Source organism: Syngnathoides biaculeatus, chromosome 18 (genome assembly GCF_019802595.1).
Source record: "Syngnathoides biaculeatus isolate LvHL_M chromosome 18, ASM1980259v1, whole genome shotgun sequence".
Taxonomy (NCBI): Eukaryota; Metazoa; Chordata; class Actinopteri; order Syngnathiformes; family Syngnathidae; genus Syngnathoides; species Syngnathoides biaculeatus.
In genome coordinates, this window is record NC_084657.1 from 15,796,894 (window position 1) to 15,823,502 (window position 26,609).

The window sequence follows — 26,609 nt, forward strand, 5'->3', positions numbered from 1 at the left end:
TTTGGTGGTGACTCATCGAATTCAGCGCTATGCTCCACATTAAAAAAAATGGCCTAAAGGGCCGAATTTTCAAACATAATTAATTACAATTATTATTTTTTTTATGTTGACTCAATGAACTTTGCCGTCATACTGTGCACCGAATTCTTGAAAACTAAATTTGCTCATAACTTAGCTGTATTTGTCTATCTCAGCATACTTGGTTCAAATTTGGCAGAGATTGGACAAAATCTCTAGGACAAGTTTTTCTTTGAAGGACACATGTAAATAGTCAAAAATGACCCAAAATACTAACTTACAATCGAAAAGCCTGACTTACTGTCTTTTTTCAATAATTAATCCTTCAGAGAGTTTTTTTGTGGGTCTACTCATTTCTCTTCAATGCCACCGCCTCTAATCCGTAAATCATGGCCGGGCTCACCAGTGTTTTATAAAGTTTTCTCTTCATCCTAGCAGAGACTCTTCTGTCACATAAAACACCAGACACCTTCCGCCACCTGTTCCAACCTGCTTGAACCCGTTTCTTCACTTCTTTACCACACTCACCATTGCTCTGGATTGTTGACCCCAAGTACTTGAAGTCGGCAGAAATGAAGATGTTGATTTTTCTCGCTTGAAGTGAGCGGGTTGGATAGGAACAGAAATGAGCTCATTCGAGGAACACCCGAAGTTGGAAGTTTTGGAGACAAGGTTCGAGAGAGCAGACTTCGATGGTTCGGACATGTCCGGATGCGGGAGAGTGAGTATATTGGTAGAAGGCTGCTGAGGATGGAGCTAGCAGGCAAAAGAGCGAGAGAAAGAAGACCAAAGGAAAGATTGATGGATGTTGTGAGGGAACGGGACAAGCCGAAAGGAAAAGAAGAAGAAGACTCATGATAAAGTAAACATGCCTACAAAATTTCATGTTTCCAAATTAAACTTGTCTTGCGGGATGAAATTTGGTGCCATGTTCCACTCACAAAACGCTGAAGAAAAAAAGTCAAACGTTCAAACTGGGGAGCGACTGAACAAAATATCTAGGACAAGATTATCTCTTGAAGGATGCTTGATTATCGCCAAAGTGAAGTAAAAATGACCACCTCATTTTGTTCCAGAGACTTTTTGCGTCCACTTATGAAAGTCTCGCGTAATCTGATTTTGCTCGGAGAAACTGGCTCCGGGGGCTGAATTTTCCAAATGTGTTCCTGGTTTCTGGAGTATTCATTCAACTTCACGGTCAAATTGCTTGCGTCATGTTGACTCAACAAAATGTGTCCATTCACAAATGACATAACACTTCTCAAGCAATCTGCAACATAAGCTTGATCCCACCTTTAAGCCCCCCTTGCAGAAACAGCAGGTTGCTGTTGTGTGCAGCAGGGGCGGCGAGAGCGGCGAGTCCACGGCGCCAACGACGGGAGTGTCAGCGGGAACGCCGATCCAGACTCTGGACTCCTCCTTGGAGATCTTCATCATCTGCGCACAAGGAGTCTGCAGCTTCTTCCGGACGCCTCAACATAGCAGTAACCAAGACGCCGGTACTGAAAATACAATCGGATGCCTCTCTTTTCTCTTAAAAAGGATTTGTGATGTTCTATAGCCGCGTTGCTGCATCTGTGACGGAGTGTCTTTGAATATGTATTGTCAACGATGAAATCTCAAGATCTAGCAGGACATTCAGGAGCTAAATTTGTGCTGCCGGTGTCAGAAAGCTCAGTTTCAGCCGCTGGTTGTGTTTTCCCTACTGTGAAACAAGGAAGAGGCAAGGTTATGTTCTGGGGCTGTTTTGTCACATTTGTAACATAGCGTTTTTAAATCTATACAGGAAATTCAATCTTGACTGTTAAGGTGTTCTGGAGTTAAATGTGCTTGCTGCCCAGTGTCAGAAATCTTTGTTTAACTTCCAAAACACAAATCTTCAACCACCAAAGAATGGCAAAGGGCAAGCTATATTTATGGGGATTCTTTGCTTTCAAATCTGTGGAGGGTACAACAAAATTTCAAGGCCTGTCAAAGCGTTTCTATTGCCAAAATGTCAGAAAGCAAGTTTTACCACATCCGGCCTGGCGTGTCCTTCAATCTGTACGGGACCAAAAATGTTTTGCTACATCGGTACAGGATGTCTTAGGATCTGTGCATGGCACAAAGAAATGTCAAGACCTATAAAGGTATTTCTGCTCCTCCAATGTCAGAAGCTATTATGCACCAGCGCCGCTTTGCTCCCTCCAGTACGGGGTGTCTTGAATCGGTCCATGGTACGGTAAAGCGTCAAGACCAGTCCAAACAATCTGGTGCAAAATGGGTAAAACCCCCAAACACAAACATGGAGCTATTCTGAAGAGCCCTGATCGAAACTCGACTTATATCCATCCATCCATTTTCCTAGCTGCATATCCTCACGAGGGTCGCGGGGAATGCCGGAGCCTATCCCAGCTGTCAACGAGCAGGAGGCGGAGTACACCCTGAAGTGGTTGCCACCCTATCGCAGGGCACATAGAGACAAACAATCGCACTCACAGTTAAACCTAGGGGCAATTTAGAGTGTCCAATTAATGTTGCATGTTTTTTTGGGGGGGAAATATGGAAGGAAACCAGAGAGGCTGGTGAAAACTCACGCAGGCACGGGGAGAACATCCAGAAGCAACGCTATTCCACCTGCGCCACTGTGCCCCCCAGAATGAACTGGTTGCCAGCCAATTGCAGGGCACATATAGACAAACAGATGCACTCACAATCACACCTAGGGGCAATTTTAGAGTGTCCAATTAATGTTGCATGATTTTGGGATGTGGGAGGAAACCCGAATATCTGGAGAAAACCCACGCAGACAACGGGGAGAACCTGCAAACTCCACACAAGGAAGGCTGGGATTGAACGGCCTGGTCCTCAATACTGTGAGAAGGCGTTCCAATTGCTCCACCGTGCTGCCCTCCACTTAAATATATTTCATAATAATCCCAGAAAATAGTCACCGCGCCTGATATAAACACCGTAACTTTCACAAAATTTGCATTTGCTCTTACATTTGTGATCGGCGAGGTTTGCTTTCTTTGACGACGGTGACACTCTGGGTGATTACAAAAATCACTTTCACGGATGACATGTGCAGCTTTGACAGTTTCCATGGTGACCGGTATGAAGGCTTAAAAGTGTGTGTGTGTGTGTGTGTGTGCACAGGGGACAACATGAGTGCTGCTAAGTTCCCCAGCGGACAAAGAGACAAGTGCAGGTGAGTTCATGCTTTATGTCCTTCTCGTTCTTCATGTGAGGAACTCACACAACGTTGAGCGTTGTAAAAGGCTTTGCGGCAGGTTTGTGCAATAAAACTGCCATTCTTCCCTGCTCTGATCCCCTTACAAACACTCCTGCTTAAGTCCCCGCATGTGACTTGCTTCCCTCAATGCGACCCTCTTTGCTTCGTTTATTCGGGAAATCATGCTATTGAATGTGGAAAATCAAATATTCACTTTATTCCCGATTGCAAAAGTAGTTTCAAATCTTTTATTTCATTGTAATTAACCAGTATATTGTGAAATCAATTACATGGATGACAATAAACAAATAAAAAACAAGTAACATTTAAGAAAAATCATCCAGTTATGACTTAATATACTGTAATTAACACTGATTAAATAAAAATGATTGCATAAATTTTAAATCAGGTGTACTGTAAAAAGATGTAGATAAATGGAAAACATTTTAAAGCATTTCATAAAGACTCGTGAAGAAAAAAAGGTGAAACTGTGATAGAAATGAAATAAAATGAAAGTAAAACAAGTACAGATATTTGAAAGGGATCCAAAAAAATGTGAAAATGATTTGAAACCAAATGTTATGTAAACAGATATAAAACCAGATGCGAAAATAAATGAGTCAAAACATTCCCAAGGGACATCAAATATGGTAAAAAAAAAAAAAAAGAATATTGAAATTTGACTCGAGGTGTCATGTAAACACGTGAAACCAGATGGAATGTCCTCATAAGTGAACCGTGAAAATAAATGTGAAATTGAATCGAACATTAAGTTGAAAATGTGTAACAGATTTGAAGCCAGTTGTAATGTAAACGCGTGAAATCTGAAAAAAAAAGGGAAACGATATCAAAATATTATAAAGCAATGTAAAATGGGAATAAAAACCACGCATATTTGAAACCGGATATCATGTGAACAGGTCTGAAAACAGATGTAATGTAAACATGTGAAATCAGAAAAAAATGGGAAACGATATCAAAATATTTGAAGGGAATGTAAAATAGGAAGAAAACATCACACACATTTGAAACCAGATATCACGTGAACATATTTGAAAAGAAATGTCACGATGTGAGAATGAACTTGAAATGATAAAGAATTTGAAACCGGTCTTGAAAAAAAAACATTTGAAAGGGCCCTGAGATAAGTGAAATACATGCAGAAACGGATTTGACACCAGAAGTTATGAAACCAGATGTAAAATCAGTTGTGAAGACGAATGAGAAATTGATCTAAAAATGTTTTGGGCAGGGATGAAAAGAGGTGAAAACAGATTTGAAAGGAGATGTCATGTCAATGTGAAGATGTGAAATATGAATGTCACAGACATTTGAAAGTTGTCAAAAATAGAGTCACGTGTGAATGAGATTTGAAACCAGATTTTATGTAGACGGACTTGAAAATATGTGGGAAACTCAAGCACAGTGAAAGCATGAAATGGATGTGACAGCATGAAAGGGATGTGAAAGGGACGGCATTTGTGCTGGCACCCCAACAAGAATGTCGGCGCACTGTTTGACCTTTCACCCACATGAGTGGGAAGGTGGAACTTGGCCAAAAGAAGCCTAATGCCATTGTCCCCTCGTTAGCCGGCAGCCCGTGATTGCGGAATGGCGGCCTCCCGGCTAAACCGCTTATTACACCGGCCGCCGCATTCCTCGCTTAAATCTCCTTCGCCAAAACCACGCCGCCGCTTTTAGTATGGAAGGAGGCTCGCAGGGGACCTATCGCAGCGCTTCTTTCCGAGCGGACCTTTTGAGGACAACGGGAAGTTAGTTTACCCTCCGAGATGGACTTCCTGTCAGGCGGGGGCCGGCTGCGCTCGGACAGCGCGGCAAGCGGCGCGTCCGCGTCGTCGTCGTCGTCGTCGTCCCGAATGCTTCTCCGCCAGAGGCTGGCTCAGCTTCTGAGCCGCATCGATGACATGAGCTCGGAGGACGAGGCCAGTGAGGAGATGTCGCGTACGCTGGATGACGCCTTCCAGCTCTGCTCCCGCTTCGCACCGCCCACCCACACCTTCAGGTGGACCTCCGCCAAGGCTCCGAGACGTGCGCTTGTGTTTTGGGGTTTGGGGTCAAAATCCTGAACACTACAAGAAGTGAAGTCTCGGATAAAAATTAACATTAATATCGTATTTTGTAAAAGGCAGGCAAGATGTTTGTATCAGATTGCATTAGAGGCTGGTGAGTATTAAAAAAATGTATGCGATATCATTTAAATGAGTGTGAAAAAAATGTCAAAAGTGACGAAAGCAAATCAGAAATCCAAAACATATGATGTAAGCAGATATGAAATCAAATGTGGTCTACACCGATGTGAAAATAAACGTAACAAAAGTGAAAACAAATGTAAAACAGAATTGAAAATAGATGAGGAGCTAAATTTAATGTACAGTAAACGTGAAACCGGGTGTCAAAATGAATTTTGGACATTTTTTTTAAAGGGACGGAGCGGCGAGTGAAAAATAAACGTGAAACTGATTTGAAACCAGATGTGATGTCAACAGATGTACACGTGTGAAAATAGACCAAAAAACAGGTTAAAAATATGAAAGAGATGCAATGTAAACATGAAAACAAACAAATGTAAAACGGAATTGAAAATATATGAGTAGCCAAACTTAATGTACAGTAAAGGTGAAACCAGTTGTCAAAATGAATTTTTGACATTTTTTTAAAGGGATGTAGAGACAAGTGAAAAATAAACGTGAAACTGATTTGATGTAGTTTAAACGGATGTAAAAAAAAGAGGAAAAAAATTATGAACGAGATACAATGTAAACATGAAAATGATTGAGAATTGAGTGTCAAAACATTTGAAAAGAGATGCAATGTAAACATGAAAATAAATGACAATTGAGGGTCAAAACATTTGAAACGTAGTCTTAAGAATAGCTTTAACAAAAAAAAAAAGAAAAATTATGGGAATCTGATGCCACATTAAAGATTAATGTGGAAGGGATGTAAAAACATTTGTCAACAGATGTGAAAGCAGATTTAATGTAAACAGATATGAAATGTGATCTAGAAAAAATATTGCAGTTTCCACTTACCATATTAATTTATTGATCCCTGTTGATAGGTTGCACATGGTGACGTGGAACGTGGCCACAGCGGAGCCTCCCGAGGACGTCACTTCGTTGCTGCAGCTCGACGTGCAACCGCCCACTGATATTTACGTGATTGGGTAAGAAACTGGTTTGAAACCCCATGCCATGTAAATAGATGTGAACTCAATTTCAAATGTTATACGGAAATTACACTAAACATTGAATTGAAGTGAACGTGAAAGGCTTGTAAACAGATCGATACAATCGACATGATCTGGGAGCAGATGTATTGTAAACAGACGTGAAATGCATCTGAAAACAGATGTGAAACCAAATTAAGTGGAAACAGAAATGTAACCAATTTGACATTGACATGTGGAGAGATTTGAAACCAGCTGATCGGAAAATGGATTTTAAAAACGTAGAACAATGTTGAAACTGATCTGAAACCAGAAGTGATGTAAACATGAGATGGAATTGATGTAAAACCATGTGGAATAAACACAAGATTGATTTGAATCCAGACGGGATCTAAAAGAGCTAAACATTTGTGGAAGACACATGTAAAAAAGTGTGAAACGGATTGTAAAGCAGATGTAAACTGAAGTGAGCCGAAATGCGTTCTCACGCGTCAGGCTACAGGAAGTGTGCGCCACGCCCATCCGGTTCATTTCCGACCTGATCGTCGAGGACTCGTGGAGTCACATCTTCATGGATACCCTGGCGCCGCGAAGCTTCGTCAAGGTGAAGTTGAGGTCTAGCGATACGACTCATACGAGGATACGATACGATGTGTGTAATTCCCCTTGGATCCATGCAGGTGGCGTCAGTGAGGATGCAAGGTTTGCTGCTGTTGGTGTTCGCCAAACAGTCGCACCTGCCTTACATCCGAGACGTCCACAGCACGTACACCCGCACCGGGATCTTTGGATACTGGGTATTGACTTCATATTGAATTTGATTCATCTAAATCTCAATGAATGTGTTTATTTTTTATTGATGTATCTATTTTTTTACATTTCTATTTTAGGGTAACAAAGGAGCGGTGTCGATGCGATTCTCCTTCTACGGCCACAAGCTGTGCTTCCTCAACTGTCACCTGGCCGCGCACATGGGCCACGCCCTGCAGCGTGTCGACGAGTTCGAGCACATCCTGGAGACGCAGGAGTTCGACACGGCAAACGCCCGCCGAGTGCTGGACCACAAGTCAGTCAAAAAAAAAAAAAATCTTTGTACACTGCGATTTAGACTTTTTTTTTCCTGCCAATTAGGTAATAAATATCATGATATACTGGTTTTAATAAACATAGAATGTAAGAAAAGTAGATATCACCTCTGCCCTTCCTTAATGGAGTTTGTGTGTTTTTCCTGCGCCTGCGTGGATTTTCTCCAGGTACAGTAATCCAGTTTCCTCTGACATTCCCCTAAATGCACGGTACGTTAATTGGTAAATCTAAATTGTACGCAAGTGTATGAACGTAAGAACAGAAGGTTGTTTGTGTTAACTGTAATTTCCCAAGTATAATCCGTCCTGAAGTATAATGCGCACGCCCAAAGTTGACCTAATCAGGAAAACCATTCTACCAATGTATAATACACACCACCAATTTTCTCTACCCATATGCTTTATTTATTTTCAAAAAAGCGACCATTTCAATTGTGTGCGCTCTCCCGTTTTTTTTTTTTTTTTTTTTTTAAATGTACCCAAGATGCTCGTATTACGTAGTTCAAGCTCCCATTGTTTTTGTACTCACCTGAAGCCATTGAGGCGATCTATCGTCGTTTTGGACTGCGGCGCTACTTCCGGGCCTGCGGCGTCATCGGCACGAGTGATGACATATTTCTTTTAAAAGCAGCTGCACAACTAGCCGTTGTAGTCGACCATTTTTGTCTTGGTTTAAGTCAAAAAAACAAACTCACGGGCAGTCGTTTCTGATCTTTGGTGCAGTAGCAACAAACATGCTACTCTAACGATCGTAAAATGCATGCTAACCCGAAGAGGTCATAGAGTTCAGGTTGGGGGCGGACATGACCGTAATAAATAATGTGTTACATAAGACATCAAATAGCATATCAAAATGTATATGTATACCTTTTTTTTTTTTTTAACACTTTGTGTACCTTTATACAAATATCCAAACCTAAATATAATGCGCTATATTAACTTTTGGAAAATATTTTTGGAAAAATTGACCCATTATTTTCGAGAAATGACGGTACATGCCCTCCGATTGGCTGGTGAGCAGTTCAGAGCCTACCCCGCCGCTGGGATACGTTTCAGCACGCCGCATATTCCAATTATCAAAAGTCTTGATATACTCATGGGCCACAACATTAGACACAGCTGCACCAGAGAGGCTAATTTCTACAAATTGAAGGCCAGCTCATTTTAGCTGATGAGAGAGTCAAAATATTGGGAACGACTCTCTGTCTATGTGTCACTTCATAGGTTGGTATTCTGGTTTGGAGACTTGAACTTCCGCATCGCCGACCACGGCCTGCACTTCCTGCGCTCGTCCATCGACAGCGGACGCCTGAACCTGCTGTGGAGCAAGGACCAGGTGACACGCACACGCACACAAATTCACAACACAAACCCACGCGTGCTGATGTCCACTACTTGCTGTTCCTCCAGCTGCTCACCATGAAGAAGAAGGAGGCCTTTCTGCAGGAGTTTGAGGAGGGACCCTTGGATTTCAAACCCACCTACAAGTTCAGCCGCAACTCCGATGCTTACGACTTGGGGTAAACACGTGCGCGCGCACACGCACACTTTCGCGGTCCAGATTGTGTGAAGCTGCGCGTTGTGATCTCGCCTTCGCAGAGTGCAAGACATCACTCGCCTCAGCTTGAAGTTTGAATTTAAAAAAAACAACTTCAGTTTTCTACCAGATGTTAGTTCAGACTTTGGCAAATAACGCATGTTTTGAATCACTTTGTGACGTCATCTTGTACATGTGTGTGTGTCTATTAGCGTTAGTACTGCAGCGCTGCCCCTAACAATGTATAGGCCCAGACCCCCACAGCGCTGCAGCACCACCCTCCTCTTCCTGCTCATCTCTCTCACCTGGGCACTGCTCTCTGTCTGGCTAGTAGACCCACCCAGGTGGGCGTCTCCATGGCAACCTCCACCCAATCCCCTTCTCCCACAGCCCTTTGAAACCTGACAACAAAAAGTTGGGTACACTGGCACGATCTGTTCATGAATATGATTTATCTTACAGTTATCGAGTTATGGCTGGAGCCTCGCCTGTAGTTTAGGTCGGAGATGCTAGGCCTAATCTTAGTAGCACAAGGGAAGGTTTTTGGTAATGAGCTAACATCAGCATAGCATTATTTGCTGTCGATTTTCTAAGGTACTATGCAGACAACCGCGTAGCTTTATCCACTGGTTGGAGGCTTCACGTTAGTCGCAAAATGTTCACATTTTGGATAACAAGTAGATGATGGGCCTCAATTTTGTTTTGCGTCATATAGCGGTAAGAAGAGGAAGCCGGCCTGGACCGACCGCATCCTGTGGCGAGTCAAGCCCCAAAACTCTGCAACAGAAGAGGACGACAGCGACACGATGTCGACTACTGCCACGGACGACAGCCTGGATGAGTACCCCCTGGTGGTCAACCAAGATAAATACACCAGTGACATGAGCTACGGTGTTAGCGACCATAAACCGGTCATTGCCAGCTTCAGTCTTGAGGTGTGAGACAACCGCATAATTTTACCCACTGATCATAACCAACCCTTAGATTATTATCATCACATTAGCATTTTGGTTCTATGGGTGCAATCGCATAGCTTTCATCAAATAGATAACTGATTCTTACCTGAGAGTGTTAGCATTTTTCTTAATAAGATAATGACAGCATAGCATGAGCATTTTAAATGGCACAAGTACAATTTCAATGTTGTGCAGACAAATTTCCTCTTACTGTGATTTCTGGGAGCTTCAAAAGACTTTAGGAGTTTGGGGTCAAGCGCATAGCTTCATCCACAGCTCTAGATCGTTATGTTAGCATTTTAGGTTACTTGCGACAGCATAGCATTATTTTCCAAAAGTACTTGTATTATACTTTTATTTAATTGATTACTTTGAAGTAGACAAAGGTGACTATAAATTATACAGATGACTGCAGAGTTTTACCCAGGGGCAGTTCAAAAGGTAAACTTTAACCCTGTCGTCATCATAGCTGAGGAAACACTTTGACAGTCCGCTGGTTCACGTGTCCCCGGAGGGTGTCTGGAGCGCTGACCAGGACGCGCTCCTCAACTACACCGTGCAGCAGGACTTCCTGTCTTCAACGTGGGACTGGATCGGCCTCTACAAGGTACCTTCATTTAGAGGATTGGAACTCCTTTTGCTTGAGCCAAGGGAACAATAAATACATGCTCTGCTGTTGCATCACAGGTCGGCTTTAAGAGCTCGCGCGATTACGAGACTTTTGTGTGGGTTCGAGAGGACGAGCTGCCAGAGATTGACGAAGCCATACAGGTGACGCATTAGCACAAAGCACGTTTGACGAAATTGATTCTATTGCCACAACGAATAGATTATAATAAAATGAGAAAATATATTCACACTTACTGAAAAAATTTTGCCCTTTGTTTTGTCGCAAGATCTCCGTGGATAAGGACGACATCCCTCTGCTGGGCGGACAATATGTGCTGGGCTACTACAGCACCAACATGCAGAGCATCATCGGCCTCAGCGCCAACTTCCAGGTGGATGCCGCTAATTTTGTATGTTTATTCTAGAATTTATTGTAGTTTGTAAGATTTCTCTCCGGTCCCATTCTGCAGATCTTGGAGTCAAAACGTGCCGTCATGGAGGGTCTCGTACCCGAGAACATCAACGGGCTCACCAAATAAAAACAAGAAACTCTTGTGTCTTAGTAGCCTCAAACTTGATTCGATATCAAAGCATTGGGATGTCAAGAAGTCTTATCAAGTGATTTCGGACAGAAGAAAGACTGAAAAATATATGGCATCTAAAAAAAGCCAATAACAACTTTAAAGATAATGACAAGTCAGTATAGTCCAGCGGAAATGATAATTCACATTTAGCTGTCCACGTTAATTCAGAAAGATGGAATAACTGAGTTAATAACATGTCATTTGGACCTAATGGTAAATTCTTAACACGGAATGATGGAGAATAGTGATTATATTCAGAAATAATCCTCGTCATACTACTTTCATTATGAATCAAATTAATGAGGCCTATTTGTGTGGGTGTGATGTCGTTTTGACTTTGTATCTACTTTGTCAATTTACGGGGCATTAAAAGTGCTGCAAATAGCTTGTACATGTGCATAATTAAAGCAGAAACTCGGCAACTGACTCATGTGAAAATTGTTTTTGTTTATTTTATTTTTCACGTATTAATGAAGTCTGGCCACATGGGCAATTGACGGCATTTTGGATATATTGCATCAGGTTTTTGTGAATCTTTCAAAGAAGATGAAATGCCGGAAATCAAATTGGTTATTTGTTAGTATTTCGATTGAATAAAATGTTGTTGAAAGTGTACATTTCGGAAAAAATATGGGTTTTTATTTGTGCGAAATTAGCGACATCCTGTATTAAAATTAAATTAATGGTGGAAAAGATGCTAATGTTACGAGAACTGAATATAGTAATCTGTTACATTGAATGTAATGTAACAAAGTATGTCGACAAAAACGTTGTTTAAATTAGTTCAGGATAAACGGTTTTAGACATTTTTCGTGGGGGTTGAGGTAGTTACGGAAGCATTTACAGAGCTGTTACTACTATAAAGATGAGCCACTGAAGCGATCACCCACTTCCGCATTCCATCTTCCCATGAGCCCCTGCGTCACCATCGACCAGCCAGTATCTTCCCCTCATAACAGCTTTGTACATGTACACACGTGTGGAGTTATAACATCGTTCTCTCGTTTTAAGGTAACGTTTTCACTCATTTTGACCCTAAATATGGGTTGTACAAATTCCGACCGAGGTGTGTGAGCAATTACTGGTAATGTAATGTTGCCGTAAATGCCGTTTTGACCACTTAGTCAGATTAAAAGCTGTTCACGGCTAACCCTAGCTTGACAGAATAGTGCTACCTTGCCTTCCATTTGTAACACAGTCTGAGCTAGCACATGAAACGGAAGAGCACTAAGGTGTTATTTTAGCACACATTGGGACGCTTGAAAGTAGGGTTGACCGATGAAATAAAATTACTGATCAATTGGCATTTTTGCGTGCGTGCGCGGCTTCCGTAGTTCGTAATATGTGTCCACTGAGGGCACTGCATGGACTGACAACATGACCGTGAACAGTGAGAAGCTACTTTACAAAAGCAGTTACTGCTTCGTGACATTTTTTTTTTTAAATATAGCGATTAACGACCTTTATTACAGCGAAAAGACAACGTAAGGGGGATCCTCGCATTATCAGGTTTATTTTTAAAAATCTGTCAGTTGATACCCGAGTGGAAAAAAACAAAATCCTCAATAAATATATATTGGGTTCAACGATTGTTTCATATACGTAGTAATAAAGCAAATCCAAAAAGTGAGCTACTTATCCATCCATTTTCTCACGCTTTTCGGGTTCTGGTCGCGGAGGCGGTAGCTTAGCGGGGATGCCCAGTCTTCCCTTTCCCCAGCCACTTCATCCAGCTCTTCTGGAGTGATGTGCATTCTAGGGCCAGCTAAGAGACATAGTCTCACCGGCGTATCATGGGGTCTTTTTCCAGTGGGATGTACTGCAAAAAAAAAAAAAAAAAAAAAAGCAAGCTGTCTAAATAATATCGATTTGAAATAGCTGTCGATTTATTGTTGCACCACTAGTGACATGGTTCGATCACTTTGGTTTGAAGGTCTCCGTTAAGGTGTGTGAAGATGAGTGATGAGGTGGAGCGGCTGCTCATCCATTTCCAGGACGAGAATGGGAAGTTTCTTGGTTCCCCTTTCGATGTTCCCGTCGACATCACTCCTGAGAAACTACAGCTGGTCTGCAATGCATTGCTGCAAAAGGTATGCGTTCCCTGAAGTTGCACACATAAATGAATAGACTCTTTAAAATGTCATTTTCTTCCCTTTCAGGAGGAGGCTGTGCCGCTGGCGTTTTACGCCCGTGGCGATACCGAGATTGTGTCCAGCTTGAGTGTCTGCGTCAAAGAGCTGGCATGGGAGACCGAGCGGGTGCTGCCAGTGATGTATCAGCCCCAGGCCGTGTTCCGGGTCCGAGCTGTCACCCGCTGCACCAGCAGTCTCCAGGGGCATACTGAAGCCGTCATCTCCACCGCTTTCAGTCCCACTGGAAAGTGAGTGACGTACAAAGGGGACTCTTTTTACATAGATAGCACAGTAATTCCTTTACTTATGAATTGAATTTGTTTACTGACCACGCTCTCAAGTCATCTTTCCCCGTTAAAATGAATCGAAATGCGATTAATCCGTTCTTGTCTCCCCAAAAAACAGCTACAAAACTATTTAGAATGAGATTTTTAATCACAAAAATATCACTCCACGGTATTGTTGTTCTTAAAATTATACAGTCATCATAATTAATTAGAATGTGATAAACTATTTTGTAGATCTTGAACAAGAACTTGGCCAAATTTTTTTAAAGACCTCTCCACTCTGCTTTTTTTTATTTATTTATTTATTTATTTATTTATTTTGACACTGAAAAATATAGAACAAATTTGCATTTTGGGTGTTCTCAGATATTTGGCCAGCGGGTCAGGTGACACCACGGTGCGCTTTTGGGACTTGATGACCGAGACGCCGCATTACACCGCCAAAGGTACTTTCTTGCTGCTGTGTGCTTGTGTACGCTACTATAAGTTAAACTATTATCAAAGCGCGCTTACTTGTGCTGGCTTGTGTTTTATTCTGAACAGGGCACTCACATTGGGTTCTCAGCATCGCCTGGTCACCTGATGGCAAGAAACTTGCATCAGGATGCAAAAACAGTCAGGTGACTTGGCAACGCACACTCTCCCACTGACCTTGTCACACGTATAATAACCGTGTATTATGTTGTAATACATACCTATTATAGATCTTTCTGTGGAATCCAGTGACAGGCACACAAATTGGGAAGACCCTGACCGGACACAGTAAATGGATCACCTGGCTTTGCTGGGAACCTCTCCACCTGTAAGTATCAGTGCACCCAACTGGTCTAATTTTTGGCCAAATGTATTTGGCTACATTTTCCATTTAATTGACCCAAGTACCCTTAAAGTTGAGATGAAATGCTTCAAGGTCCACTGTCATGAAATGCATGATTTTTAGTACGTTATTAATGGAAAAAAAATGGCAGCCGGGTTTGACCCATCTGTTTTTTCACCACAAAACATGATTTTGACGTACATGGCTTTTTGTAACTCCCGCCATGAAAATCCTCTCGAGGGATTTGTTTTCGAGCAGAAGCAGGAAGTGACGTTAGTAGGAGACGCCCACTCAGGCAGTCTCGTCTGTTTATACTAGTTTTACCTGCTGGAAGGTAGCTTGTTGCTCCTTCGTGTTAGCCAAAATGCCGGCTCATTGTATTGCTGGATATTGTTCGAACACTCGGGAGGATGGATTCATTCTTCATACTTTTCAAAAAGACCTGGTTCCTCGTGAAAAATTGATTGCACGGGTGCAAAGGACGAGAGCTTCGTGGGTTTCAAATGGCAGGTAGGTGTGTACACAGCTACTAAAAATAATAATAGTTTGGGGGGGGGGGGTGTAATCCTCTCAGAATGTAACAAAAGATCTGCGCACGTAAGTCAGGGGTGCTAAATGTGTCGATGTACTTGTCGGCACTGAGCACGCCTTCGGACGAGGGTCGTGGCTTTGGCCGGGCTGGCTCATACATACTGTCTGGGAGTCTGTTTTTAGTTAGAAGTGATCCGCATATCATCTAAATATGGCTCGAAACAATGGTAACAATATTGCCCGGTCACTTCACTCGATTGTGAGATGTTCTCTTCTTTGGAAAGAGCTTCTGTGTCCCATAGTAGGGGCCACAGCGTGTTTTCAATGGCGAATGTCCGGGGTGACGTCACAGGTAGTAGAGGCAGCCAATATGGCGACCACTTGGATATCGAATGACACTTCTGCAACTTTGGGCATGGATGACGCGCTCTCCGTTCATATTTATTTTTTCATATAGACATTGAAGTGAATAATGTTATTTGTATTTTTCATTACAATATCTATTTATAGGGATCACGCTTGGCCTTTAAATAGACCCAGTAAATGAGATCTAATCATCGTCTCTCTTCAAAATCATTTGTAGTCCTTAAAGCTGCCATAAAATTGATACACAATCCCTCCCGTCTGATTTAAAAACAGCCTTTAATCCTTAAATTTGCTTTTAAAATGCTACATACTCCTTAAATCCACTTGAAAAATGATGCGTAATCCATAAATCTGATTTGGCCTGCTTTAGCCAGTTTCTTGTAGGTGTTTGAATACCATTGTTGGTACGCGTCCCTCGATCGATGAATCGATTTGCGTTTTCCCCAGCAATGCCGAGTGCCGCTACTTGGCGAGCAGCTCCAAAGATGGGTCGGTGCGCATCTGGGACGTGGTACTCGGCCGCTGCGACAAGATCCTGACGGGCCACACGCAGTCGGTCACTTGCGTCAAGTGGGGCGGCGATGGACTCCTGTACACCTCATCGCAGGACAGGACCGTGAAAGTGTGGCGGGCCAAAGACGTGAGTCCTGCTGCCAGCTGCGATGAGTAAACGTGACTGCAAACGAGCGTCTGATTTGTTGTCCTTTAGGGTGTCCAGTGCAGGACGCTGCAGGGTCACGCTCATTGGGTCAACACGTTGGCTCTCAGCACCGACTACGTGCTAAGGACAGGCGCCTTTGAACCGGCAAGCGCCACCGTCAACCCACAGGACCTCACCGGATCACGTAAGAACAAAACACGAGTTAACTCATTTATTGCCACACACGTAAAGTTATGGCTTGGGTGTTTTTCATTTCATTTTGTAATGATGGCCTTGGCACAGCTCCTCAGGAAGTATCAAGACTTTGGGAATGGTTTCTGTATGATAAATTGACACTAGATAACAGGCTTTGATTAGATCTTTGACCGCATGGGGAGGAAGCCAGTCTTCCCTTTCCCATATTCAGCGATGCCCCATTGTGGGAAGGTGAAATGTCAAAGCAGTGTAGGGGCGCGAATCTGGAGAAATACCAGCAGCTAACTCTATAACATAGCTTTATTAAAGCAAAAAAAGATGACAGTCCCAGCGTCAATTCCCCGGAAACATCGACTGACAATGTTGAATAGGACTTCAGAGGTCAATGACTTGAGCCAGATTCTTCAAGCGAATGTTGTCCACCTGAATCATCTTGAGAGTGCCACCTCATCAGTCGCTGAGCTCCCAGAAAGTCATGAAAGAGCTAAGAACTTGCTAACCTTAAAGCTAACAACCATAGTCTGAGTTAGTACGTGCAAAAATGTGAATAATTGTCATGAATAATATTACATATTTACAAATTATGCATTTATGAATTATGTAACGTATATTTATATTTTTACCTTTCATAATTGCAATGTAGCAACATAAATATTATGTGGTTATTGAAGAGAATTCTATGAATTGCAGTTGGAGGATCCAGCAGCATTCGGGTGACCTGTTAGCAAGATGGAAAAATGTTTTTTCCCCACCTGACGCTGCAGCATTTTTTTTCTTTTATGCATTTTTTAAAAATCATTTACGGGAGGTGCATCAAGCAAGTTGATGAATTAATGGAGTGTTATTTTTGCCATAAATTATTTTGAAATCAAAATACCATCTTTTGTATTGTCTGTTGTAATATAGTAGGAAAGTATTGATTTAGATATCTGAGCTATTAGAAAAGAAACAAAAAAAATAAGCAAAGTGGAAGGAAGTTCGGCTTAAAATTCATCTTTTCTCAGTTTTTCTAGGAAAGGATCATTTTCAAGACAGATACCAACGTTCAACTGCTGTTTATTAGAGAATAGTAAAAGTTAGAAGTTTGTAAATTTTTCTTTTTGTAGGTTCCTTGTTTATTTCACTACAGAACTCAATTTTCTGTAGGCCTTAAAAAATCTGTCAAAATGGTCAAAAATGGCGCTTGCCCATCCAGTACTGAATGAGTTGCGTTTAAAAATAAAAAATCATACCCAGAATGCACTTTAAAGTCATGCCAGTTCATCTACAACAAAATCAAATCAAAGGTTTTTCATTTCAGATTTTTAAAAATCTTTCAAAAAATGTTATGGAAATCTGTTGTATATTTTCAAATCATTTTAAAAACAAGCGCTACCTGCATACTTGCATTTAAAAGGAAATGGTAAAATACAATCATCTTGTACCATTTCCGTGAACCAAGGAGGAACCTGTTTACAAACTTGCGTACGTTTCTCGTCGATCAGGTCGTTCGAATATCTTGAGCCCGTGTACGTCACTAGTAACTACGCCTTCTGTTTCTCTTCCTGGGCCAGCGCTGTCATCACAAACTTTTGAAATACAAAATACCAATATCCAAGTGGGTTTTCTACAAAGAGGCGACCAATCAGAAGAAAGGTGGTGTTCCAGATACAAAACTGGGTCAAGCATAGCTGTCAGAGGGTCCTTTTCTGGACACGTATGACAGAAAAAGTGTTTTGTTTTTAAAGAAATTTACACTTATAGAAAGTCCATGATACAGAGTCACTTTATGAAGTTCCAAATATCCTAAATACAGGACTTTTAAGAAGCTCAAGAGTCTGAATTCTAACATTATGTCTTGTCGTAGTGGACGAACTAAAGGACAAAGCCTTGCAGAGATACAATAATGTTCGGGTTAGTATATGTTTTTTTTCCCCTTCCGATTTAAAGTCTGTATATCCTTTGGGGAAGAAAAAAAAAAAAAGTAATGTGTAGTAACATTCTGGTCCTGCAGGGTTCCAACCCGGAACGCTTGGTGTCAGGCTCTGACGACTTCACCTTGTTCCTGTGGAACCCGGCTGAGGACAAGAAGCCTCTGGCCCGGATGACGGGCCACAGCGCTCTGGTCAACGAGGTGCTTTTCTCCCCTGACACCCGGCTGCTGGCCTCGGCTTCCTTCGACAAGTCGGTCAAAATCTGGGACGGCCGCACTGGAAAGTAAGTTATCTTGCCGTTATCTGTGGGATGGTCTGTGGCCGTCAGCTAAGCTAAACGCCTTCATACCTGATCCCCGTAGATACTTGATGTCTCTCCGTGGCCACGTGGGCTCCGTGTATCAGGTGGCCTGGTCAGCCGACAGCCGGCTGCTCGTGAGCGGCAGCAGTGACAGCACGCTCAAAGTTTGGGATGTCAAGAGCGGGAAGCTCAACATGGATCTTCCCGGTCACGCAGATGAGGTGAAGAAACAGGGCTGGTAGTTTGGGCAAATTCTGGGAAATTTGACCTTTAGTCACTGTATACAATACATTTGAAATGTTGAAATATAATGACCTAAATGTGACAGTTAATGCAATTTGGAATTAAAAAAATAGTTCAATACACACATTTATATGATATAGTTTTATATATACATATTTGTTAGTCACTCCATATGCAGTCACTCACGTTTGACAGGCGCGATCACGCCCACGCGCTATTGCACTCGCAAATCTGCACAGTCGAGAACGAAAAATCACGCGCGTAAAATTTGTTACGAGTAGAAAAAATAGATATTAAAAGACGTAACGTTGGTAACAAAACAAGCCCGATCCTACACAATCAGTATTCACCCGGAAACAGGAAGTGCAAGTTAACCGTAGTGAGCATGTTCGGAAGCACGTTCAGAGCTTCTTCACGTACTGCGAGCGTATTTACGTCGGAAGTCATCAACATAATGAGCCGTGTCAAAGGAAATTCAGTTACACCAGGCGTGCTCAATGTGTCGATCGCGAGGCAGTTTTGGTTGATCGTGTGACAGCATGCCCCCCACTACCACCACCACAAAAAAAAAAGATGTTAGACTATCATCCACCTCGTCGCTTGATTCAGGTGTGGCCAATACGTCGAGTGCACGCACATAAAGGCAAGTTTTAGCAAGCCGGCCTCCAATTTATGGCAGTCGCAGCGATGCGCGCGTGCACCCCCCCCCACCACGCTGGTCGATCGCGAGAGGTTGGCTGCTTGAAAAGTGGACAGTAAGTAAGTTTCTCTGGGCTTGTCCCGTTAGTGGTCGCCACAGCGTGACATCTCAAATGGAATGCTCATATTTGTCTGGCACAGTTTTTATGCTGCATCTTGGGGGGAAAAATCTGGGCACCCTTGAGTTACATTGAAAACATTTCTGGGATATAACACAGATAATGTTTCAGTATCTAACTATAATAAGTATGAGATTCTGATTTACTTTGACTTGATCTAAGTTCTAACGTTAGACTAGTCTGTTCATATATCTAAATGCGAACGGTCATTTTGGTACTGCGTTATCTTGAAGTTGAAAACTTTTCCCCTCGCCATGCTTAAGGAAGATATAGATCATCTACTGCTAGCTTTCATCAATGGATTGACAATAGATAGCGCCGTAAATTAAGCGAGATTATAACGATACATCATAATGAAATACAATGATTTTAGTTTTGAAACTGAATGTCTATTGACCTCTTTAAAAATGTCCGTCTCAGCCTGTGCAGTGTCAATAAATTATGATTATGGTATTAGGTAACAACTACATACTCTGGTCAGTAAGTTATTTCAAGGTCTTGAGATTCTATCCCTAATCACAGCCGCAACTTTATGTGCGGGCATGACTGATCACACCCGTGCATTTTTTTAAATGTGAATGACTGCGATACGTGTCTCTATTTGCTCTTGTTCAGGTGTTTGCTGTGGACTGGAGTCCTGACGGACAACGAGTGGCCAGTGGCGGTAAAGACAAATGCCTCCGAATGTAAGTAAAAATACCCAGAGTCCTTTTTTTAAGTGTCTTTTCAAATCACCCATTTTAACTTATTTTGCACGTCTTCACAGATGGAGACGATAACTGTAATGCCCACGACCTCCATTTACTTCCCACCAAGAGATCTAAAAGGCAGAGTCAAGATGCCTCCTAGTCAATTTGGTGTTAAAAAGCGTCGTCACGGCGCATCACCGACACAAACAAGGTCAGAATATGAAAACTTTGACTCGGGTGGCACATGTACGTAACAGTTGGGACTGCTTACAACTCCCCCCCACCCTCTACCTTTATCTCCTCCCCACCTCAAAGCCTCAACCCGTGGAGCTCCTCAGCACTGCAGTGAAGCCAACTGGCGCACGCAGTCAACCCCCAATTACTCCCATAAATAACGTGTACACCGCAGGTTTTCCATTTGTCACCAGCAACGTTTATTACACCGTGAAAACCTCTGTTTTCTGATGTCTTTTTTTTAACAGTCGAAACGATTGCACAGCTTAGTCACATACTCAACACACACAGGTAACAACATTCAGATGCACAACGTGGTCTCATGTTTGGCAAAAAAAAAAAAAAAAAAGGACTCAAAAGGCTTTATCTGTGCAAGGCAGAGTGGTTTTAAATACTCGTGTTTTCACAGTAAGCCCCAAATGTGTGCTCTCGACCCCAAAAGTAGAACGAGGATGATAAGTGTAAAAAATGATTCGGTTAAACTGATAACATTTACAAAACATAAAACCCAATGATGATAAGATCAATGGTGTGACTTCTTAAAGCTATATGTGCTAACTGGCTACTACAGCTATCGCCATGTTTCCTGATTAGCTTTGCAGGATAGAATTCAACAGAACAGTGAGACAATGAACAAGGCAGATGCCCTTAGCATGAGGCTAACAGACAAGTTTTGTCCCCCCCCCAAAAAAAAAAAATAACAAAAGCGTCAATCAAATTAGTGGTGACAAAAAGTCTGTTAGCTTGAAAAAAAGACTTCCTGTGTGAGTTTAAAACTGCCACCATTATCATTGGTTCTTCCCTAACCCAAAGACACATTTGTGGTTTCAGAGCGAAGTGCTCGCCCCTACGTACAGTAAAATTAATACAAAGTAAAAATATGAAAACGCATTCGGACAATCAATAAAGGTATGCACTAGACAACTGACTCTTAATTTTTCATCATACCAAGACGTTACAAACTATTTTGTGCATCTTCCAATGTGGGATTTCGCAGCCCCCCAAACCCTCCCCCACTGTTTTATTTTTACAGTTTTCTGTTCACGGCACACATGGTCCAAAAGATGTGCTCGGGTGTATTTGTTGTAAAAGAACACCTCAAGGATGAACTGGTAGGTCCAACATCACTTCTCATCCCTCAAGTGAACAAACCTTTACCACAGAGAGCCACAAGTTTCCGTCCCAATGCTTTCGTCCAGCAATCAATCACTTTTTGGGATTCCAGTCAAGTGTCGCAAAACATGTGGTTGGATGTAGTTGTATAAAAGAAAACAACAACAACAAAAAAAAAAAAAACATTGCTTTTCCACTAACAATCCTCCATTGCCATGTTTTGGTGGTGGAAAATGTTCCTCAAGCGACATGGAAATATCTGGTTTGGTGATTTCCAGAAGGCCTTGCTAGTCTTTTTCGACTGGATCTTCTCAGCTCCTCTTATTATTGGGTCTTCCAGACATTGTTGAGCAGCTTGACCACTTCCTCGTAGATAACGAAGACGATGGCGACGTCCAAGCACACGCGGCCCAGCCGAGGAATGGTACCCTTGTAGAAACTTTGGACACAGGACAAGAAGACATTAGCTATGAGTGAGCTAGTAGTTAGTCAAGGGGAAGAGCTGAGGTAACTCACGCTTGTGGTCCTTCCTGCTTGAGGATTTGGAAGGCGCAGTCCACTGTGTTCTTGTAGCGATGGGCATCCAGACCCTTTAAAACGTGGTCTTTAGACACCCTGAAAGGTTAAAAAGAACATGTTAGAACTCACCTGCATTCTGGTCTTGACCACATCCAAAGGTGTGTTGCCGAAAACGCTGGCGGCCCCCGCTGTGGCTCCAAACATGGCCGTGACGATCGGGTGCATTTCCTTTCTGGGATCGTCCCCTTTAGGGATGAGAACCAAACTGTGAGTGTGAATACGCACGAGACCGTCAGGGTTTTTTGATCCTCCGGCCAAAATTTGGTGATTTCCAGGTCAGTGGAAGTCTGTGCGAGTTGGGAATTTTATCATTTTTTTTTTTTTTTTTTTTTTCCTGGTAAATCCCCTCCCGTCTGTCTGTCCCTGAAGTTGTCATCTACCACCTGTCTCGCTTTGGTTCTGAAAGCCTGTGGACCTCCAGTTTTGGGCAATTGGTAAGGACAGCCACCTACATATTTCCTGCACATTTTGGCCTTTTCCAGTAGTGGTTTTTACTTACCATTGCAAGGAACAAAGTAACAACAATGGCGGCCATGGAAGTGTGTCTGCTTGAACAAATGGACCTAAAAGACTAGATGGTACATTAAGAAGCCGGCGACATAGATGGCATGCGGAGCTGGGAGGAGCGGCGACTACGTCATCAGAGCACGTCACAAAAGGGGAGACGAGCTCCATGGCTCTCGCTGCACAGCAACAGTTTTTGACAACTGTGCGGCAGGTTGCACACAAACTATGCAGAGGTGCTGCACTGGGCAATCCGTAGGTCATGTGATGCAATGCAGGTGTTGTCTGCCACGGGAGTATAAAGTGGCCTTCAGACCCAGGCACTGGCTGGTATTCTTTGACTACACCAGTTTCCTGGAAACTGTGTGAAAGGAGCTTTTGTCAGAGCTTTGGTCATATGTACTAGATTCCCAATTATTATCCCTTGTTCTCAATCCTTTGTTGGCGAGAAGGCTACATTTGTGAATGGGAATGATGTCGAGCTGTGAAGTTCCCAGCTATGGAGGTAGTATTGGGAAATATCAGGAAGCTGACTGTTCTGAAAGCAATCAGGACAAGCATGAGAGACAAGCAATGAGCTCGCCATCCCACCTGACTTCAGGCAAAAGGTGTGATACGTCTTAGAATGTTTGTCAGTCAGTCGCAACTGTTGTTATTCTTAGGTCCCATCTTCCTTCCTGCCCGTCACTGTACGTTTCTCGTGTTTCAGGTTACTGCTGTGTGATTCCTACCTTTGTACCAATTGCGTAGTGCGTTCATCACATAAAATCGGATGGCCTGATTGGTTCCCTGCTTGAGCACGGTCGCTGTCAGACCTTGATAGGTCCCCCGGACACCTAAAGGTGGGGAAACTGGATGAAGCTAAAGGCTAACAGTCCTTCAGGATTTTCTTGGGAGTACTACCTTGCTCTCTGATAATCTCGCTGACGCCGTGGAAGAAACCCCGGTAGCGAGGCCTCATCGAGCACTGGTCATGGATCATCTTCACCTGCGAGGGGTCGGGGGGGCCACAAAACAAGTCAAACGGATATCCCGTCACAAATATGCACCATCCTTTCCTGCTACGCCACACACCTTGAGAGTCTCCATGGGGCACACGATGACGATGGCCTCGGTGATGCCAGCCCCCAACCCGCACAGGAGGCTGCGCGTGTTGTCCAGTCGGCCTGTGGCGTCCCGCATCGGATTGCTGAGGATTTCAAAGGTGCCAAATCTGTGGGTGATAAGTATTCGGGTATTACACAACTTGCTAGTTTGATGTTTTGACCTTGTTTTTACTTCCTGCCGAAAGGTGACCATAAGCAATACGAACACACAAAAGTGCTCCAGGGTCACCTTGTTTTGAGTGATGCCTCATCAGGCCTAAAGTGAACCAGAATGAGAACTTGTCTCAAGGATGAAGTCTCAGTTCAGTTTGATTTGCTTAACCTAAGGTACAAACTGTAGATGGTTCCACATGTCTTTCACGATTGCGCTGCGTCAAGACTATTGCAAAAAAAAAAAAAATCTTGTTTTAAAATAACACTGCATATCATTTTTTTTCTAACCTCACTGCCGACTTGGGGATGGAGCCGTAGAGCAGCGAGCTAAGCCCTCGGTACAGGCCTCTGAGACCGTGATCCTGCACGGTCAGCTTCACGCAGTCGCCTGTCAACAACACGGACGTTTAGACGAGCCCAGACTGGGAGTGGGTAGTTGACGGCATCGAGTTGGAACCTACCGATGCCCCGATAACGCGGCGGGTTGGCTCGCTCGTCCAGCTGCAGCTGAGTTTTGACGTACTCCGTCGGGAAGGTGATGCAAATCTCGATTCCGCCTGCGATCCCGCCTAAAGTGTGAAATTTTGTGATTGTCACGTGAGGTGCCAAAACCTTTTCCAATACACAAATATTTTTCCAAGGACCCTCCCACAATCCTTAAGCCAGTTTACAAAAATACTGTCCGTTATCCTAAACATAGGTCATTTGGTGAATTTTTCCCAGCACTTTAGTGACTATTTTTCCCAAAAGAAAAGTGACTCGTAAAGACAATTTCTTGGAACTGATCCGATTTCAAACTCACCTCACAGGGTCTGTGAGCTTGGCCCAAGATAATGTCAGCATCTTTACGGCTGATGATTGCTTGTTCAACTTGTAAAATACAATCTGCATACGGTAATATATTTAATGATTTAGTTTGTCATCCATTTATTGTTGACATAAAGCTCTCCATGTCTAATTTTTAAGAGGAAATAATACGATTTATTTTTGGCGATTTTACATACGTATGCGGAATAGGTGTAGACGCGACAGTACATGAGCATCAGTGCTAGATTGCCTTAGTGACCCAGTTCGCCTTGGGCGTCAGCTTGTACACAAAGCAGCTCTGCATAATACAATCGGCTCAGATTGAAGCATTAAAATAAAAAGGGGAGAAACATCCGACCTGCTAAGATGGCCTTCCCGGGATGCGTGATTTTCCTACCACCCACCGCCGCCGCCGCCAGACTCCTTTTGCCCACATAGGAGCGCCTCGGAGTCGGCGGAGGCGAGGGCGTCGAGCCGGCGCACGCTCTCGGCCTCGGGCCGCTGCTGTCGCCGTTCTCACCCGAGGGGGAGAGCTTGTCGAGCGGCATGCTGGAGAGAAGGCCCCGCTTAAACGACGACAACAACAACAACAGCAGGAGACTGACAGGGGTTAGTGGCAGTGTATGCAAGGCAGTGGGTCAATGAGCGGCCGACGCCATTGGCTGGGCTGGCGTGGCTTGGTCACCTGACCTGGCGCCGCCGTTATGGGCCAATGAGGAAGAGGATGCTGATGGGGGGTTTTTTTGGACGACGCTCTCGCGTGTTCATCAGCCGACACTGTGACGTCATGTTGTAGTTACGCACACAAGCGTGTTTAGTTAAATTAGAATAAACAATCCAATAAATACAGTACTTTGGACATAACCAGCAATATTTTTCATTTATTTGCATGACTGATGATGCGTTCAGGTGAAATCCTATTTGTTGTTGCGCAGTCCGTCAAACTGGAGACACTTTGTCTGCAGGGAGAAACACGACAACACAATCGGTCATTTGCAGTGTGGCACGCGCACTGGCCTCGACGTCAGGTGTACCACCCAATGACCAATATCGTGCAATATTTCATGAAAATGTAAAGAAAGTGTTCTAAAATTCCATCAGTGTTACAAAAGTGATTTCCACAATCGGCGCTTTGCCAAATTAATTCTGTTTTGGTGTTTGATTATTTTCAGGTGGAGGTATGCCCACCTCATGCCAGGTCAGTGTATCCGAGGGCAATGCCAGGTGGCAGTGAGGGCATGCTCGCAGCGTCTGCTGCTGATCACCGCCTGCGACCCCCCTGTTTCCCCAGGTGGGCCCCTCGCTGCCCCACAGGGGGCGACACGGCGCGTGCGAGGACCAAGCCACGCCAAAGTGGGGGCGAGGATCCGTCTGGTAGTTCATCTTTGATCCTCCAGATGGCGGTAGCGACGAAGAATCCGAATCCTGCTGCAACTCCAGTCAAGTATCGTAGTCAACGCTTATTTTTTTCTTTGTTGTTTGTTTTTACGGATTTGTGGTAACCTGAGGAGCTGGGCGATGATGTTCTGGGTCAAGGGACCTCAGACAGTACCAGCACGGTTCTGAGGGGCCATCTATACACAAAAGTCACAATGGAAAAAGGCTCAAAACAGCTCACTGGTTGACCTCTCAACAAATTTTAATACTTTTTTTTTTTTTTCGGGAGTGGAGGGATAGTTGTTCCACCACATTAAGTGGGTGCCCACCGAAATAAGTAGTGTGCACTGCAGTGCAAGGGTTAAAACCCAACTACGTATATTTGAATATGCAGCTTTTAAAATGTAAGAATCTTGGAAGTTTACTAATTAGAATTTGTTTTTACCTGAATGAAAACATTGTCCGTTAAGTAAAATGCACAGCACAGGATGTAAGACTAATCCCATGTAAATGTGTAAAATATTTATCATTTATTCATGTTTTTTTTTTTTTCAACTCACATGTTTCACCGGAAGTTGCATCCTTGAGTT

The 26,609-nt window shown here is 43.2% G+C and overlaps 3 protein-coding genes across 7 annotated transcripts; 2 read left to right on the forward strand and 1 right to left on the reverse strand.

Moving 5' to 3' along the window:
* Positions 1-1,361: 1,361 nt before the first annotated feature.
* inpp5kb (inositol polyphosphate-5-phosphatase Kb) lies at positions 1,362-11,835 on the forward strand. 2 transcript variants are annotated; one of them, XM_061804155.1, is made up of 13 exons: positions 1,362-1,517; positions 3,157-3,208; positions 6,315-6,419; positions 6,918-7,026; positions 7,103-7,219; positions 7,313-7,488; positions 8,732-8,843; positions 8,918-9,027; positions 9,760-9,979; positions 10,470-10,607; positions 10,688-10,771; positions 10,897-11,001; positions 11,080-11,835. In XM_061804155.1, exons 2-13 carry the CDS (start codon positions 3,165-3,167, stop codon positions 11,146-11,148), a joined length of 1,389 nt encoding a protein of 462 aa, XP_061660139.1. In that variant the 5' UTR covers positions 1,362-1,517; positions 3,157-3,164; the 3' UTR covers positions 11,149-11,835. The 2 variants fall into 2 exon arrangements, with proteins under 2 accessions (XP_061660139.1, XP_061660138.1); XM_061804154.1 differs by lacking the exons at positions 1,362-1,517; positions 3,157-3,208 and adding an exon at positions 4,897-5,255.
* A 242-nt stretch (positions 11,836-12,077) lies between these two features.
* nle1 (notchless homolog 1 (Drosophila)) lies at positions 12,078-25,929 on the forward strand. Of its 4 annotated transcripts, none has more exons than XR_009792445.1 (14): positions 12,078-12,204; positions 13,127-13,283; positions 13,353-13,573; positions 13,979-14,058; positions 14,156-14,232; positions 14,317-14,414; positions 15,774-15,966; positions 16,036-16,171; positions 18,029-18,075; positions 18,176-18,378; positions 18,458-18,617; positions 20,073-20,143; positions 20,224-20,357; positions 25,815-25,929. XR_009792445.1 is itself a non-coding variant. In XM_061802987.1 (13 exons), the coding sequence occupies exons 2-13, from the start codon at positions 13,149-13,151 to the stop codon at positions 20,234-20,236; spliced, it is 1,434 nt and encodes a 477-aa protein (XP_061658971.1). In that variant the 5' UTR covers positions 12,078-12,204; positions 13,127-13,148; the 3' UTR covers positions 20,237-21,304. The 4 variants fall into 4 exon arrangements, 2 of the variants coding, with proteins under 2 accessions (XP_061658971.1, XP_061658972.1); XR_009792446.1 differs by lacking the exon at positions 25,815-25,929 and adding an exon at positions 20,462-21,304; XM_061802987.1 differs by lacking the exon at positions 25,815-25,929 and having other exon boundaries at positions 20,224-21,304.
* slc25a1a (solute carrier family 25 member 1a) lies at positions 21,644-25,970 on the reverse strand. Its single transcript, XM_061802989.1, has 10 exons — positions 25,831-25,970; positions 25,001-25,601; positions 24,297-24,404; positions 24,124-24,223; positions 23,651-23,789; positions 23,480-23,564; positions 23,308-23,412; positions 22,142-22,257; positions 22,010-22,083; positions 21,644-21,932 (listed from the first exon to the last, which is right to left on the reverse strand). Exons 2-10 carry the CDS (start codon positions 25,188-25,190, stop codon positions 21,818-21,820), a joined length of 1,032 nt encoding a protein of 343 aa, XP_061658973.1. The 5' UTR covers positions 25,191-25,601; positions 25,831-25,970; the 3' UTR covers positions 21,644-21,817.
* Between the last annotated feature and the right edge of the window lie 639 nt (positions 25,971-26,609).

Bases quoted from the DNA above. Each gene is read 5' to 3' on its own strand.
- inpp5kb (XM_061804154.1), top strand. From the start codon at position 5,023: ATGGACTTCCTGTCAGGCGGGGGCCGGCTGCGCTCGGACAGCGCGGCA. The intron at 7,027-7,102 runs GTGAAGTTGAGG...GGATCCATGCAG, and splicing joins CGCCGCGAAGCTTCGTCAAG to GTGGCGTCAGTGAGGATGCA. The intron at 10,772-10,896 runs GTGACGCATTAG...TTTTGTCGCAAG, and splicing joins AGATTGACGAAGCCATACAG to ATCTCCGTGGATAAGGACGA.
- nle1 (XM_061802987.1), top strand. From the start codon at position 13,149: ATGAGTGATGAGGTGGAGCGGCTGCTCATCCATTTCCAGGACGAGAAT. The intron at 13,284-13,352 runs GTATGCGTTCCC...CTTCCCTTTCAG, and splicing joins GCAATGCATTGCTGCAAAAG to GAGGAGGCTGTGCCGCTGGC. The intron at 14,415-15,773 runs GTAAGTATCAGT...CGTTTTCCCCAG, and splicing joins TGCTGGGAACCTCTCCACCT to CAATGCCGAGTGCCGCTACT.
- slc25a1a (XM_061802989.1), bottom strand. From the start codon at position 25,190: ATGCCGCTCGACAAGCTCTCCCCCTCGGGTGAGAACGGCGACAGCAGC. The intron at 24,405-25,000 runs GTCGGATGTTTC...TTCACACTTTAG, and splicing joins CGGGAAGGCCATCTTAGCAG to GCGGGATCGCAGGCGGAATC. The intron at 22,258-23,307 runs GTAGGAATCACA...TCATCCCTAAAG, and splicing joins ACTACGCAATTGGTACAAAG to GGGACGATCCCAGAAAGGAA.